The sequence below is a fragment of the Salvelinus fontinalis genome, chromosome 41 (assembly GCF_029448725.1).
Source record: "Salvelinus fontinalis isolate EN_2023a chromosome 41, ASM2944872v1, whole genome shotgun sequence".
Lineage (NCBI taxonomy): Eukaryota > Metazoa > Chordata > Actinopteri > Salmoniformes > Salmonidae > Salvelinus > Salvelinus fontinalis.
The window spans coordinates 9,725,214-9,742,369 of record NC_074705.1 but is presented as its reverse complement, the minus strand read 5'-3'; the positions used below and the strand labels follow the sequence as shown (position 1 = coordinate 9,742,369).

The following is a 17,156-nucleotide window of genomic DNA, read 5'->3' as shown; positions in this document are numbered from 1 at the left end:
GTTGAAAAACGAGTTTTAATGACTCCAACCTAAGTGTATGCAAACTTCCAACTTCAACTGTATTTCACAGTGCCATCAGGGGGAGACCACCACACTGGTTGTTTCTCATATTTAAAGCTGTTCAGTCCCATAGTCATGTAGATTAGAAATGTAAGGTTGAAAGGCACAGTCCAGATTCGAACTGGCAACCTAGCCTGTCACAACCCGTGTTTAACGCCCTCCATCCACCTCCAACCTGCCTCCCTAAAAGGCTGTTCTTTATTTGGCTCTCACCTCTTGCAATCTCTGCCCATTGAGCTTTCATCCAACCAACCATTCACATTTGTCCTCAGAACAAGATTGTAAACGCAGCAGTTTTCCTTATCCAAAGGAAGCCCAATTTGGATATTTTTTTCAGGTCTGAAGAATATCTGTTTGTTCAAAAGACCAATTAGTGGGAAAAATATCAGAATTAGGCTGCCTGTCTAAACGCAGCCTACTTGGCCTTTATATAATGCATCCTACGCACATCTCGCAAGGTTCTCCTTTAGATAATCATGAGTTATGAGTCTTTTCACTGCAAAAGTCACAATTGTGCATTTAAATTCTTCATAAACCTGTGTTTATCTGGATAATGAAATACTGTAAGTGTGTTTGAAGAGGGTAAAGTGAAGTTGTGGAAAGAGGCTTACAAAACCATCCTAGGAAAAGATGGTGTCAAATTGAGGAGCTATCTTTTGTCCCTTTTTCTTTAGTCAATGCTGATAGTATTAACAAACTCAAAGAAAAGCAACTACATGTTTGCGTTGAAGATGTAACATAAGAGACAAGACTTAAGTTTGTACAATAATATTGTGAAATTTAATTAATAGAAACTTCTATGTAAGGAAAATCAATTTATCTGAAACTTGTAAAAATGAGGTACTGTTGCTATAGGTACATAAAAATAAGAATGCCTTTGGGAAAATTACATCCACTACAAAAACATTTAAAAACCAATGGAATCAAAATGTAACTTAAAATCTAAGGTCTCTCCATACTGCCTCATTAGGGGATACGTTTGTAGTTCAATACATTTTCACATTGATGGGTAGGTATTCCTGCTTTTAAATGATCTAGACTGTCCTTACAACCATCACTCATGAATACAACGTGAGACATACATGGGTTACACACTTTGGTCAAGAAATTCTCATAAATCCCTTATAGCTTAATGACAGCATGTCTTTTCTTGTGCGTACAATGGTGAAGTGTAATTTTCCGTTGCACGTATAGTATATGAATACACACGCCAATTAGTTCCATTGCCCAGTAAAGTGATTGCAGAGACAGTGCAGCATGTCAGGATAGTGCCCTGTGCAGTAAGATAAATCAATAGGAGTAGCAGCAGTTCAAATAGTGAAAGATTGAGGCACAAAGTATGAAAATGCAATGCTACTTCCATTGTTGCAACACACATCAGCAAAGTGTCAATAAGGAAATACATTTTTGCTTCCTTATTTAAATAAAAAATAATTTAAGTCAGTTCCATAAATCTTTCCTGATTTTGCATGCAAACATCTTACCATAAAAATAGCATTTCGTTTTTTTTCCTTTTCACTAATTGGTCTTTTGACCCATCAGCTCTGGAAAAGATCTTGTGTGATTGGGCAGATATCTCTTTCTGCACCGTCACACAACCGTCTCAAAGAAGACCACCGCTCCGTTGGCCATTTTTGGACCATGGCTGTTGCCGTTGTTCATATACGCCTGAATGAAAATATTGTGAATTGGTAAAGAAATCAAGTTAGGTTGAGAGGACATGTGTGCTGGGTTGGGATGCAGTGTCAGTGCTCACCTGTTTGGCTGATTCAAGCAGGGCAGCTGCCTCAGCCTTGCCCGTCTGCTGGACTATCCTGTAGAGGGCACTCTCCTGGTTCTGAAGAAGGACGTACGGCTCGTCAAACTCCTGGATCATACCAGCGCCTAGCACCTGAAGGCAGGGTCAAAAGCCAGTAAGTCAACCTGGCTAAACTGGTCTGTAGTGAAATTATGGGATTCCCAAACTTTCACTCAGGCCCCCCTTCCAGCATTGTGGAACATCCCGTGCCCTCCGTATTTCTATGGGAAAGTGCCCTGTTCATAGCGTATTTACTGCAATTCTATACATTTTGCCATGGGACTCAATAGGCTAAAAAACTTTAGCTGACATGGCCTAGATGATCTGGACATTTATGACAAGTTATAAATAGCTCTAAGGTCTGCAATGACTGTCTCGATGAGGACAACTGCTGATGCACTACCAAATTTCGAAATTGTACCTTGTGCATTTTACTATTACAACTTCCAGGATTAAGTTTAAATTCAGACCGTTCCTTAACAATTTTTTGGGATGGGGGGACCCCCCTGCCTACACCTCGGGCGCTTCCCATAGTTTGGGAACCACTGATCTAGCGCTGTTTACAATAGAGTAACCCTACTTCACTCTGCACTGGCTGAATTACTCAGCACCTTCAGAGAAGTGTAAACAGGGTCAACTCATTTCACTAAACATAGGATACGATCTCAGATCAACCTGAAATTTAAAGTGAATAAAAGTGCATCTCACCCTGCTCAGTCTCGTTTTTTATCTCATATATACATGACTGATGAGGTGTGTGTGTGTGTGACAGATATACATCTATTTGATGGGAAGAGCTCTCACCAGAATGCGGTCGCTGTCTATGATGGTGTTAAGGCGGTGGGCGATGGTGAGCACGGTGCACTCCCTGAACTTGTCTCGTATGGTCTTCTGGATCAGTTCGTCTGTTCTACGGACACAGACAGACAAACAGTTCAGGAAAGACTCAACCAAGATGAAGAAACTATCACGCTTTCATTGACTACTAGAGGCCTCCCACTCAAAACACATCAGCTCTAAAGGACAGACTGTGTGTGTGAGGCAGCTCTGTACCTGGGGTCCACGTTGGCTGTGGCCTCGTCGATGATGAGGATGCGGTTCTTCCTCAGGACGGCTCGGGCCAGACAGACCAGCTGCCTCTGACCCACACTGAAGTTGGAGCCCGACTCGGCCAGAACCGTCTCCATCTTATTGGGCAGCTCCTCCACAACAGACTTCAGCTGGACCTGGAGAGGAAACAGTTACTGGAGTAAGACCCTGATCAATGCCACCAAAAACACACATTAACCTGTATGTCACGTTACTGTATCAATAGGAGTCTGAGGAGCAGTACCTCTTGGAGAGCGTTCCACAGGTCTTCGTCTGTGTGCTGGCTAAAAGGGTCCAGGTTCTTCCTCATGGTGCCGGTGAAAAGTACCGGGTCCTGCAGAAACACAAACATGTAATAAGCTCTAACAGAGCCATATCTGAACTAGGAGCCTTTCCTTTAATACATTCAGAAGGACTAAGGGACAGAGCAGCCACAGAAGACCCACCAACAGTAGCTACCTGAGGTATGATGGACATCTTCTGGCGCAGGTCATGAAGGCCGATCTCGGAGGTCAGAACTCCGTCAATGTAGATCCTGCCCTCTGGCTCTGCCAGGCGGAAGAGCGCCGATACCAGGGAGCTTTTCCCCGCACCTGTCCTGCCCACGATGCCAACCTTCTCTTTGGGCCTGAACATGGCCTTCATGTCCTTCAGGACCACAGGGCCGTCTGAGCTGTAGGAGAAGCTGACCCGGTCAAAAGTGATGAGGCCTTGGCTCGGCCACTCAGGAGGAGGACGCTTCTGGGTTTCCCAGGGTGCTTCACTCTCCAGCTCTGTGTACTCCACCACCCTCTCCACTGACGTCATCTGAGGACGGTAAATAAATAACCATGTCAATCAAACAAACCTGGTTCTAAGCTGATTTACCAGCCTACTCTGAGACTGGGAACGTGGTTAACCTTGGTCTAATGCTAGTATGGCTTCTCAGCACTAAATTATAAAACTTTACAGAACTTTAATAATCCACACGCTACATTCTTAAGTGAGCCTTTTCAGCTGAAGATTCCTGAATGACAGGATGCAACTAAAACCCGTTTGATTCTAATGAATCTTATTTCTACAGGTCACTGGCGCAGATCTCTGTGTTTGATTATTTTCCCTGTGGAAATTCATTCCCAGGTAAAATCTTTCAGATACTGTAAAAGGGCCTGTGGTGCTGGGGGAGTGACAATACCAGAGTTAGGTGTGGTGATCTTACCATGTTCTCCATCTCCGCACTCTGACGAATGGTCCATTGGAAGTTCCCAAGAAGGGTGACGGCGTAGGACAACACCAAACCCACAGCTCCCGCCTCCAGCCCTGATTAGAACATTTACTCAATTCATTGGCTACACAGCATGTCAACAACCAGAAGCCATGGATTACAGGCAACATCTGCATTGAGCTAAAGGCTAGAGCTGTCCCTTCATGGAGTCGGACACTAAGCCGTACACTTATAAGAAATCCCGCAACAACCTCCGTCAAGCCGTCAATACAGCACTAAGATCGAATCCTCTGGCACTGGTCGGATGTGGCAGGGCTTGCAAACGATCACTGATTACAAAGGGAAACTCAGCTGCGAGCTGCCCGGTGACACAAGCCTACCAGACGATTTAAATGCCTTCAAGGCAAGCAACACTGAATCATGCACGAGAGCACCAGCTGTTCCAGACGACTGATCATGCTCTCCGTAGCCGATGCGAGTAAGAACTTGAAACAGGTTAATATTCACAAGGCCGCAGGGCCAGACGGATTACCAGGACATGTACTCTGAGCATGCGCTGACGAGCTGGCAAGTGTCTTCACTGATATTTTCAACTACAACTGATCTAGTTTGTAATACCTACATTTCAAGCAGACCACCATAATCCCTGTGCCCAAGAACACCAAGGTACCCTGTCTAAATGACTATGGCCTGTAGCACTCGCATCTGTAGCCTTAAATGCTTTAAAAGGCTGCTCATGGCTCACATCAACACCATCATCCCAGACCCAACTCATTTGCATACCATTCCAACAGATCCACAGATGACTCAATCTCTATTGCACTCCGCACTGCCCTTTCCCACCTGGACAAGAGGAACACCTATGTTAGAATGCTGTTCATTGACTACAGCTCAGCGATCAACACCATCATCCCCTCCAAGCTCATCAATAAGCTAAGGACCCTGGTACTGAACACCTCCCTCTAACTGGAACCTGGACTTCTTGACAGGCTGCCCCCAGGTGGTGAGGGTAGGCAACAACACATCCAACACAGGGGACCCTCAGGGGTGCGTGCTTAGTCCCCTCCTGTACTCCGTTCACACATGACTGTGTGGCCGCATACGACTCCAGCCCCATCATTAAGTTGACAACACGATGGCGCAAAGCCTGATCACCGACAACGATGAGACAGCCTATTGGGAGGAGGTCAGAGACCTGGCAGTGTGGTGCCAGAACAACCTCCTCTCCCTCAACATCAGCAAGACAAAAGGACCTGATCATAGACTACAGGAAACGGAGGGCTGAGCACGCCCCCATCGACAGGGCTGTAGTGGAGTGGGTCGAGAGCTTGAAGTTCCTCTGTGTCCACATCATTAAGGATCTATCATGATCCACACACACCAACACAGTCGTGGAGAGGGCATGAAAACGCCAGGTCGTCCTCAGGAGGCTAAACAGTTCTACAACTGTACCATTTGAGAGCATCTTCACTGACTGCATCACCACTTGGTCTGGCAGCTACTTGGCATCCGACTGCAAGGCGCTACAGAGTGTAGTGCGTAAGGCCCAGTGCCGAGCTCCCTGCCACCCAGAACCTCTATGCCAGGCAGTATCAGAGGAAGGGCCTAAAAATTGTCAAAGACTCCAGCAACCCGTGTCAAAGACTTCTCTCTATCGCACGACAAGCACTACTGATGCACCAAGTCTGGAACCAACAGGCCGCTGAACAGCTTCCACCCAAAGCCATTAGTGCTAAGTATTTAGTTAAATAGCTACCCGGACTATCTGCATTGAACCTTTTTGCAATAACTCTTTTGACTCAAACAGTAGCAGCATTGTATGTATTATCTATCCTTTGCACACTCATATGCTGAATGCACTGTAAACTTTAGTCCTAGTTAGTGCCTTTTGGAAACTATTCAGATCCCTTCACTTAATTTTTGGGCCACTCAAGGACTTTCCTGAGCGCTCTGGGGCAGGTTTTCATCAAGGATCTCTGTACTTTGCTCCATTTATCTTTCCCTCGATCCTGACTAGTCTTCCAGTCCCTGCCGCTGAAAAACATCTCCACAGCATGATGCTGCCACCATCATGCTTCACCGTAGCAATGGTATTGGCCAAGTGATGAGCGGTGCCTAGTTTCCTTAAGTCCAACCGTTCAATCTTGGTTTTATCATGGTCTGAGTCATTTTTCCAACAATTGTTTACGGACAGATTATTTCATTTATAAATGCACTGTATCACAATTCCAGTGTGCCAGAGGTTTAAATACACTAAGTTGACTGTGCCTTTAAACAGCTTGGAAAATTCCAGAAAATGATGTCATGGCTTTAAAAGCTTCTGATAGGCTAATTGACATCATTTGGAGCAGTGGCTTCTTCCTTGCTAAGCAGCCTTTCAGGTGTACCTATTTCAAGGCCTACCTTCACACTCAGTGACTCTTTGCTTGACATCATGGGAAAATAAAAAGAAATCAACCAAGACCTCAGAAAAAAATGTGTAAACCTCCACAAGTCTGGTTCATCCTTGGGAGCAATTTCCAAACACCTGAAGGTACCACGTTCATCTGTACAAACAATAGTACGCAAGTATAAACACCATGGGACCACGCAGCCGTCATACCGCTCAGAAAGGAGACGTGTTCTGTCTCCTAGAGATGAACGTACTTCAGTGCGAAAAGTGCAAATCAATCCCAGAACAACAGCAAAGGACCTTGTGAAGATGCTGGAGGAAACAGGTAAAAGTATCTATATCCACAGTAAAACAAGTCCTATATCGACATAATCTGAAAGGCTGCTTAGCAAGGAAGAAGCCACTGCTCCAAAACCGCCATAAAAAAGCCAGACTACAGTTTGCAACTGCACATGGGGACAAAGATCTTACTTTTTGGAGAAATGTCCTCTGGTCTGATGAAACAAAAATAGAACTGTTTGGCCATAATGACCATCGTTATGTTTGGAGGAAAAAGGGGGAGGCTTGCAAGCCGAAGAACACCCTCCCAACTGTGAAGAACGGGGGTGGCAGCATCATGTTGTGGCATCATGTTGTGGGGGTGCTTTGCTGCAGGAGGGACTTGTGCACTTCACAAAATAGATGGCGTCATGAGGCTTATGTTGATATATTGAAGCAACATCTCAAGACATCTGTTAGGAAGTTAAAGCTTGGTCGCAAATGGGTCTTCCAAATGGACCATGACCCCAAGCATACTTCCAAAGTTGTGGCAAAATGGCTTAAGGACAACAAAGTCAAGGTATTGGAGTGGTCATCACAAAGCCCTGACCTCAATCCTATAGACAATCTGTGGGCAGAACTGAAAAAGCGTGTGTGAGCAAGGAGGCCTACAAACCTGACTCCGTTACACCTGCTCTGTCAGGAGTAATTGGCCAAAATTCACCTAACTTATTGTGGGAAGCTTGTGGAAGGCTACCCAAAACATTTGACCCAATTTAAGCAATTTAAAGGCAATGCTACCAAATACTAATTGACTATATGTGAACTTCTGATCCACTGGGAATGTGATGAAAGAAATAAAAAGCTGAAATAAATCACTCCTATTATTCTGACATTTCACATTCTTAAAATAAAGTGACAGGTAATCTTTACTAGGATTAAATGTCAGGATTTGTGAAACTGAGTTTTAAATGTATTTGGCTAAGGTGTATTTAATGTAAAATTCCGACGTATAAACAGGTTTGTGCCTTTCCAAATCATGTCCAATCAATTGAATTTACCACAGGTGGACTCCAATCAAGTTGTAGAAACATCAAGGATGATCAATGGAAACAGGATGCACCGGAGGTCAATTTGAGTCTAATAGCAAAGGGTCTGAATACTTATGTAAGGTATGTTTTAAATTTAATACATTTGCAAAAATGTATTTAAAAAAATATTTCATCCATTTTAGAATAAGGCTGTAACGTAAAGTGAACGTGTCTGAATATTTTCAGAATGCACTGTATATGTACATATCTACCTCATACCCCTGCACATAGACCAAGTTATTTATTATTACTTCTCTATTTTCTTTTTCTGCATTGTTGGGAAGGGCCTGTAAGTAAGCATTTCACTGTTAGGTCTAGCCCTGTTTTTATATGAAGCATGTGACAAATAAAATGTGATTTTGATTAGATTTTATTGAACATTCTTATTATGTTTCTTGACATACACTAGCGGCCAAAAGTTTTAGGACACCTACTCATTCAAGGGTTTTTTCTTTGGAATGAAGGTGAAGACAAACTATGAAATAACACATGGAATCATGTAGTAACCAAAAAAAGTGTTACACAAATCAAAATATATTTTATATTTGAGATTCTTCAAATAGCCACCCTTTGCCTTGATGACAGCTTTGCACACTCTTGATATTCTCTCAACCAGCTTCACCTGGAATGCTTTCCCAACATATGCTGAACACTTGTTGGCTGCTTTTCCTTCACTCTGCATCCCGACTTATCCAAACCATCTCAATTTGGTTGCGATCGGGGGATTGTGGAGGCCAGTTCATCTGATGCAGCACTTCATCCCTCTCCTTCTTGGTCAAATAGCCCTTACACAGCCTAGAGGTGTTGGGTCATTGTCTTGTTGAAAACAAAATGATAGTCCCATTAAGCCCAAACCAGATGGGATGGCGGATCGCTGCAGAATGCTGTGGTAGCCATGCTGGTTAAGTTGCCTTGAATTCTATATAATTGTCACCAGCAAAGCACCCCAACACCATCATACCTCCTCCTCCATGCTACGGTGGGAAATACACATGCAGAGATCATCCGTTCACCCACACCGCATTCCACAAAGACACAGCGGTTGGAACCAAAAATATCCAATTTGGACTACAGATCAAAGGACAAATTTCCACTGGTCTAATGTCCATTGCTCGTGTTTCTTGGCCCAAGCAAGTCTCTTCTTATTATTGGTGTCCTTTTAGTAGTGGTTTCTTTGCAGCAATTTGACCATGACGTCCTGATTCACACTGAACAGTTGATGTTGAGATCTGTGTTACTTGAATTCTGAAGCATTTATTTGGGCTGCAATTTGAGGCGGGTAACTAATGAACTTATCCTCTACAGCAGAGGTAACTTTGGGTCTTCCTTTTCTGTGGCGGTCCGCATGAGTCAGTTTCATCCTAGCACTTGATGGATTTTGCGACGGCACTTGAAAAAACTTTCAAAGTTCTTAATTTTCCATATTGACTGAATTTCATGTCTTAAAGTCATGATGGACTGTCGTTTCTCTTTGCTTTTTTTGGAGCTGTTCTTGACATAATATGGACTTGGTCTTTTACCAAATAGGGCTATCTTCTGTATACCACCCCAACCTTGTCACAACACAACTGATTGGCTAAAACGCATTAAGGAAAGAAATTACACAAATTAACCTAAGAATGCACACCTGTTAATTGAAATGCATTCCAGGTGACTACCTCATGAAGCCGGTTGAGAGAATGCCAAGAGTGTGCAAAGCTGTCATCAAGGCAAAGGGTGGCTATTTGAAGAATCTCAAATAAAATATTTTGATTTGTTTAATGCTTTTTTGCTTACTACATGATTCCATATGTTATTTGATGTCTTCACTATTATTCTACAAAGTAGATAATAGTAAAAATAAAGAAAAACCCTTGAATGAGTAGGTGTTCTAAAACTTCTGACTGGTAGTGTAGCTTGGATAACTGTTTGGCCCCAAGTGTAATACAAGTTGTTGCTAGGGAACAGGCAATGGGCCAAAGACTTTGATCAGAAAGATTATCCAACCTCATTCAATTTGTTTTATGTCATATGCAACCAATACTGATTTCTACCATTGTGTAACAGCTTGTGTAATGAAGCCATAATAATTTATCCTCTTACCATCTCTGAGGAAGAGGCAGCCGAAGGCAGTGACAGTGACAAAGGCTGCGCAGATTCCATCCAGTCGGAGAGCGAACCATCGAGAGGTGACCAGGAACAGGAACCAGGACTCTGAGTGCAGATCCTGATGGGCGTCAAAGGTGTTTTGGAATCTCTCCTCGGCTCTGAAAGCTCGGATCGTCCACAGACCTTGGAGGGACGAGGACAGGTGGGAGAAGACAGGACTCCGAGCTGCAGAACACAGGAAATGCATCAACTCACACACGCCTGCAGACACAAAAGGAAATTGTACACATTAAGAGAAAATGTACAATTATCATTTGTCCCTTGCCTCCCCTGTCCCAGTCAGTCCTGTCACTCACTGGTGGACTCCAGGCGTTTGACGTCCCGTGACGTCTGCAGGAAGTAGCGTCTCAGGAACAGGAATATAATGAGAAGAGGAACCACAGGAATGAGGATCCAGGGCATAACGGAGGCTGCCACCACAACTACGCCGATATTCTGCAGGATCGACTGTGGCAAGATCGGATACGCCCAGGAGACATGAAGAGAAGAAAAGATTTATGTAATAAAGATAATGGATTGGGAAATCTATATCCTCCTGACAAAATACATAGATGTTCCCCTCTAGGGCAATAAAGTCACTTACCTGACTGAAGTCAACAAAGGTATTAGGTAACATGGAATCCAGCTGGCTGATGTCCTTGGAGAACCTGTTGAGAATTCTTCCTGTGACAGAACAGGAGAAAGTAATCCACTGGGCAAAAACTGGTTAAATCAGCATTGTTTGCCACGTCATTTCAACAAAAAAAATTCAATGTGATGACATTTACTCAACGTGGGAAAATTATTGGATTTTTAAAAAGTCATCACCTGCTAAGAATGCTATTTTTGGATGACTATTCCCTATTGGAATTTGGCCTCTACAGTCGTGGCCAAAAGTTGAGAATGACAAATTCAGACTGCTGCCTCAGTTTGTATGATGGCAATTTGCATATACTCCAGAATGTTATGAAGAGTGATCAGATGAATTGCAAAGTTAGTTCTTGCTATGCAAATAAACTGAATCCCCAAAAAACATTTCCACTGCATTTCAGCCCTGCCACAAAAGGACCAGCTGACATGTCAGTGATTCTGTCGTTAGCACAGGTGTGAGTGTTGACGAGGACAAGGCTTGAGATCACTCTGTTATGCTGATTGAGTTCGAATAACAGACCGGAAGCTTCAAAAGGAGGGTGGTGCTTGGAATCATTGTTCTTCCTCTGTCATCCATGGTTATCTGCAAGGAAACACGTGCCGTCATCATTGCTTTGCACAAAAAGGGCTTCACAGGCAAGGATATTGCTGCCAGTAAGATTGCACCTAAATCAACCATTTATCGGATCATCAAGAACTTCAAGGAGAGTGGTTCAATTGTTGTGAAGAAGGCTTCAGGGCACCCAAGAAAGTCCAGCAAGCGCCAGGACCGTCTCCTAAAGTTGATTCAGCTGCGGGATCGGGGCACCACCAGTACAGAGCTTGCTCAGGAATGGCGGGAGGCAGGTGTGAGTGCATCTGCACGCACAGTGAGGCGAAGACTTGGAGGATGGCCTGGTGTCAAGAAGGGCAGCAAAGAAGCAACTTATCTCCAGGAAAAGCATCAGGGATAGACTGATATTCTGCAAAAGGTATAGCTATTGGCCTGCTGAGGACTGGGGTAAAGTCATTTTCTCTGATGAATCCCCTTTCCCGATTGTTTGGGGCATCCGGAAAAAAGCTTGTCCGGAGAAGACAAGGTGAGCGCTACCATCAGTCCTGTGTCATGCCAACAGTAAAGCATCCTGAGACCATTCATGTGTGGGGTTGCTTCTCAGCCAAGGGAGTGGGCTCACTCACAATTTTGCCTGAACACAGCCATGAATAAACGAATGGTACCAACACATCCTAAGAGAACAACTTCTCCCAACCATCCAGGAACAGTTTGGTGACGAACAATGCCTTTTCCAGCATGATGGAGCACCTTGCCATAAGGCAAAAGTGATAACTAAGTAGCTCGGGGAACAAAACATTGATATTTTGGGTCCATGGCCAGGAAATTCCCCAGACCTTATTCCAATTAGAACTTGTGGACAAACAAAAACCCACATTCTGACAAACTCCAAGCATTGATTATGCAAGAATGGGCTGCCATCAGTCAGGATGTGGTCCAGAAGTTAATTGACAGCATGCCAGGGCAGATTGCAGAGATTTTGAAAAAGAAGTGTCAACACTGCAAATATTGACTCTTTGCATCAACTTCATGTAATTGTCAATAAAAGCCTTTGACACTTATGAAATGCTTGTAATTATACTTCAGCATTACATAGTAACATCTGACAAAAATATCTAAAAGACACTGAGGCAGCAGACTGTGAAAATTAATATTTGTCTCATTCTCAAAACTTTTGGCCACGACTGTAGGTACACTAAGGCCAGAGGGCACCGTAAATCAGGTCTTTGTTACTGGTATCTGGCCCTCTGAGGCATAAAAATCGACCATGGGTGTCCTAAGCAATTAAGACGTTTCAAATGTATAATCTATTCAACCCCAAGGTCTCAGCCTTGATTTAATGCTTTGGCACGAGACACGGAAGGGTGAAACAGCGAACAGGTAAGGCACGAGTATTTAGTTCCGCCCTCTCCTCTGGAGGGGAGATTTGCAGCGAACCTCTTGGAGGAACGTTTGCCTATTAAACCTTTTAAATATAGAAGTTGTTTGCCTTATATTTTGCATCTAGCATTTCTCCACAACTTGACCAGTTTTCAATTCCTAACAAATTTAAGGGAATTTAGCTATTTTTTCTCCACCCAACTTTTAACCTAAATACAAGGAGTGACATTTATTTATTTTTGTTGAATTCACATTAGTTGACAACCCAACCAAATGTAAATCAAAAATAGATTTGTAAATGACGTCTGTTCTCTCACCCAACCAGTTTCAAAGCATTTTGAGGTCAGGACTCAATTACAAGAAATTGTATTGTACTCAACAAGAAAAAACAACACAAACAGATTCTATTGGATGCGAGGGGTTTCTCACCAATTGGGTTGACGTCAAAGAAGCGTACAGGCGTCCGGAGGATAGAGTTGAACATACGGTTGTGCAGAGACTGAGCAGCTTTCACCAGCACATTGAACATCACCAGACTCCTGGCAAAGCCAAAGATGACCGAGGCCAGAGTCAAACCTGAACACAGAGAAGGTGACTTGTCAGTCATTACACGATTTTCCCAAGCTTCCTCCCAGGTAAGGGGACAACCTCATACTTACTTGGAAAATATTCCCATTCTTTGAAGGGAGAAGTAAATATACAGTATATTTAGTAATGCTCTTCTGTATACCTGCATAAATACCCATGTAGAAACTGAGGTCCAATTCTTGAGTGATGTTGAGGCCATTTTGGACAATCCCAGTGCCGTTAATATTGAGTTTCTCCTGCTCTCCAGCCCTGTCAATCAAACAGTCAGCGTTGTTATTTGAACATTCACATTGCTATGGTCCAACTGAACTGTGAAACAAATAATGTACTACTGTAACAATAGATGCTTCTTACCAATAGGCCAGCCACCAGTCCTGAAGAACGTATGCTACCTGTGGGTGACAAATTATATTATAGTTGGTTAGATCATTGCAATGTCATTGGTTCCAATGCCTTAATCTGTTCAGAGTTTGATTTTGCACGCATCTATCAGAAGTCAAAATGCTTGTATTTACTGTAGATGCTAGGCGGTACAATAGTGACATATGGCTATTCACTGCCTGACATTTTGGATGTGTTAATACCTCCGCGATGAGACTGAGGAGGACTGTGCCCAGCATAACTAGGATGCTGGCTCCTGCGTTTATGTACTTGAAGTAGAGGGTGGCGCCGATGTTGCCTTCCGATCGGCTCTCCTCTGCTACTGTCTGGACAGGGAGGAGACATGGACATAATACCCTGTTAACTAAAGGAGGGACAATCTGGGATACTTCAGAATGAAAATCCTCCTTGTGACTGTGTCTAAGAGCTTGAAAGGAAGTGGGTGGGGTTTGGACCCACCGGAAGCTGTTCAGCTCCATCTTTAACAGAGTGCATGGAGGAGGTGTGGGAGACCACTGAATTCCAGGAGGAAATTGAGCTCTGGGAAAAGGCGTGTTTGACCACTGAGGGATTGTCGTTGGTTTGTGGCTCCTCCTCCTCCTCGTCCCTCTTCAGCAGGGAGGTGAAATCAACCCCAGAGTGCTGCAGCTCGGAGTATGTCCCCCTCGCCACCATGTGACCCTGACACACACACACACACACACACACACACACACACACGTCACACCCTGCCCAACTTCTGGAGTCTGTATTCATATGTAAATTCATATGCCTTTGGGTGAACTATTCCTTTCATAAAGATTGACAGCAGACATGTTATGTGCTCAGCAAAGTAAAAAGGTAAGCAGAAATGCACCTGTGGTCATACGTAGGTTACAAAGCATGTGTAGAATGTTAAATTCAGCCAGAAACACACCTCCTTGAGGACGAGGATCTGGTCGGCTGCTTGGAGGTACTGCAACTGGTGGGTGACCAGGATGCGGGGCTTGTTCTTCAGAATACCACAGATACACCTGGACACACAGACACATGGAGACAGACAGTTTAAGTGCAGTTTCACACTGCTAGTGAAGGCCTGTTCTAACGTCAGAGAATCCACATGACCCTGAACATCCATTAACTTGTAAATGCTATACAAAAACCCATTCCTGCCCTAAAGCAGCAGCCAGTAAGTAGACCTAATCTGAGTCTGGGAAGAATGCAGTTCAGTTGTACTAGAGGGTAGTGGGGTAAGTTGAGCCAAAGGGTTAGTTGAGACACCCTTTGTTTCTAGGAAACCATACGCAAAATGAATCATGTCACCAAATATTTAGGAAGAGGTCATCATTTCATAGTTGCACCACACCTCCTCAAATCATCTTGCTGCTCAATGTGTAAATGCATATTTTTAAACTGTAGTGCGTTGTGTTTTATGTTGTAAATGGGTCAAACTTTGAGCTGATATTTTGTCTCTCTTGTAAAGTAATTATTTATCTCAATGGGACGAGTCCGGTAAAATAAAGGTTTAAAAAAATACAGCCTGTTTAGCTGAAACTGTGGTTCACTCACTGTTCAAACAGGTGTCTCCCGACCTCAGCATCCACAGCACTTAGAGGGTCGTCCAGCAGGTAGATATCAGCATCCTGATACACAGCCCTGAGACACAACAAGGCTTTCAGATAGAGACTGGAGGATATTCATCTATAGAATGTACCATTTCTACTCTGGTTTGAAGTGGAGCTGTGGTCTTACCGGGCCAGGTTCACTCTAGCTTTCTGTCCCCCACTGAGGGTGGCTCCTCTGTCCCCTATCAATGTCAGGTCGCCGTCTGGCAGCAGCTCCATGTCCTGAACACAGAAGGGACAACAAAGACGACAGGGGCTAACAGTCAGAACACAAAGGCATTACAACCACTGCAAAGCTCCCAGCGTTAAATACCATGAGAACTCCATTCAGTGTGTCTTACCCTCTTGAGGGCGCAGGCTCTCAGGACCTTCTCATACTTCTGAGGATGGAGCTCTTTGCCAAACAGGATGTTGCTGCGGATGGTTCCAGGGAACACCCAGGGCTGCTGGGAGGCGTAGGTCAGCTGACCTTTGACCTTCAACACCCCTTTGTCGTGAGGCAGCTCCCCCAGGATGGCGCTGAGCAGAGAGGACTGTGGGAGATGGGCTGGTAAACATGTGAGCTGGCTGATATGGCTTACTACATATTTTACCATATATACACACACACACACTACATGACCAAAAGTATTCGGACACCTGCGCATCAAACACCTCATTCCAAATTCATGGGTATTAATATGGAGTTGGTCCCCCCCTTTGCTGCTATAACAGCCTCCACTCTTCTGTGAAGGCTTTCCACTAGATGTTGGGGACTTGCTTCCATTCAGCCTCAAGAGCATTAGTGATGTTGTGCGATTAGGCCTGGCTCACAGTGGTGTTCCAATTCCTCCCAAAGGTGTTCGATGGGGTTGAGGTCAGGGCTCTGTACAGGCTTGACAAGTTCTTCCACACCGATCTTGACAAACAATTTCTGTACGGACCTCGCTTTGTGCACGTGGGCAGTGTTATGCATTGGGACAGGTAGCGTTCTCCTGGCATCCGTCAAACCCAGATTCGTCTGTCGGACTGCCAGATGGGGAAGTGTGTTTCCACTGCTCCAGAGTCCAATGGCGGCGAGCTTTACTACACCACTCCAGCCAACACTTGGCATTGCGCATGGTTATTTTAGGCTTGTGTGCAGCTGCTCAGCCATGGAAACCCATTTCATGAAGCTCCCGATGAACAGTTCTTGTGATGACGTTGCTTCCAGAGGCAGTTTGGAACTTGGTAGTGAGTGTAGCAACCCAAGACAGACTTTTTTTTTTTTTTTTAACACGTCTCGCTTCAGCACTCGCCTATCCCGTTCTGTGAGCTTGTGTGGCCAACCACTTCGCAGCTGAGCCATTGTTGCTCCTAGACGTTTCCAAAACACAATAACAGCACTTAGTTGCCAGGGGCAGCTCTAGCAGGGCAGAAATTTGACGAACTGACTTGTTGGAATGGTGGCATCCTATGACGGTGCCACAGAGCTCTTCAGTAAGACCATTCTACTGCCAATGTTTGTCTATGGAGATTACATGGCTGTGTGCTGGATCTTATACACCTATCAGCAAAGGGTGTGGCTAAAATAGCCGAATCAACTAATTTGAAGGGGTGTTCACTATATATATACAAAAGTATGTGTACTATGTATGACCTCTGACCTTTCCAGACCCCACAGGTCCAATGACAGCAAAGAGCTGCTCCGACTTCACTGTGAGTGACAGGTTCTGGAGAGATGGAGCGTCCTGACTCTGTGGAGAGAGAGAGAGAAATGACATTTCATAGCAATACATGAAACTACCACACAGGACAGGCGTATTCTTGTTTTGTATATCAACATTTGACCAGAATATTCACCTTGTCCCAGTAGCAAATTAAGTCCTTGATCTCAACAGAGGCGTCTTTCTTTTCCTCCAGGGTAAATCTCATGTTGGGTCTCTCCATCTCATCCAACAGAAGGAAATTCTGTGGGTCAACAGAGAGATGATGCAGCCAAACAAACCTTACTAAACCACA

The 17,156-nt window shown here is 44.2% G+C and overlaps 1 protein-coding gene across 6 annotated transcripts in view; it reads right to left on the bottom strand.

Annotated features, from left to right (window-relative positions):
* Positions 1 to 812: 812 nt before the first annotated feature.
* LOC129840679 (ATP-binding cassette sub-family C member 4-like) overlaps positions 813 to 17,156 on the bottom strand; it is a 39,744-nt gene continuing 23,400 nt past the window's right edge. For 5 of the 6 annotated variants that reach the window (XM_055908723.1, XM_055908726.1, XM_055908728.1 and 2 more), the window contains exons 9-29: positions 16,998 to 17,105; positions 16,802 to 16,891; positions 15,518 to 15,709; positions 15,304 to 15,398; positions 15,121 to 15,207; positions 14,489 to 14,585; positions 14,032 to 14,253; positions 13,776 to 13,898; positions 13,546 to 13,583; positions 13,334 to 13,440; positions 13,033 to 13,179; positions 10,624 to 10,703; positions 10,337 to 10,487; positions 9,975 to 10,241; positions 4,146 to 4,246; positions 3,407 to 3,754; positions 3,192 to 3,281; positions 2,912 to 3,084; positions 2,663 to 2,768; positions 1,817 to 1,951; positions 813 to 1,728 (exon numbers count right to left, since the gene is read on the bottom strand). In XM_055908723.1, the coding sequence (XP_055764698.1) occupies positions 1,651 to 1,728; positions 1,817 to 1,951; positions 2,663 to 2,768; positions 2,912 to 3,084; positions 3,192 to 3,281; positions 3,407 to 3,754; positions 4,146 to 4,246; positions 9,975 to 10,241; positions 10,337 to 10,487; positions 10,624 to 10,703; positions 13,033 to 13,179; positions 13,334 to 13,440; positions 13,546 to 13,583; positions 13,776 to 13,898; positions 14,032 to 14,253; positions 14,489 to 14,585; positions 15,121 to 15,207; positions 15,304 to 15,398; positions 15,518 to 15,709; positions 16,802 to 16,891; positions 16,998 to 17,105 (2,835 nt within the window). In that variant the 3' untranslated portion in view covers positions 813 to 1,650. The remainder of the gene's footprint in view (positions 1,729 to 1,816; positions 1,952 to 2,662; positions 2,769 to 2,911; positions 3,085 to 3,191; positions 3,282 to 3,406; positions 3,755 to 4,145; positions 4,247 to 9,974; positions 10,242 to 10,336; positions 10,488 to 10,623; positions 10,704 to 13,032; positions 13,180 to 13,333; positions 13,441 to 13,545; positions 13,584 to 13,775; positions 13,899 to 14,031; positions 14,254 to 14,488; positions 14,586 to 15,120; positions 15,208 to 15,303; positions 15,399 to 15,517; positions 15,710 to 16,801; positions 16,892 to 16,997; positions 17,106 to 17,156) is intronic. The other variant, XM_055908725.1, reaches the window with a different exon arrangement.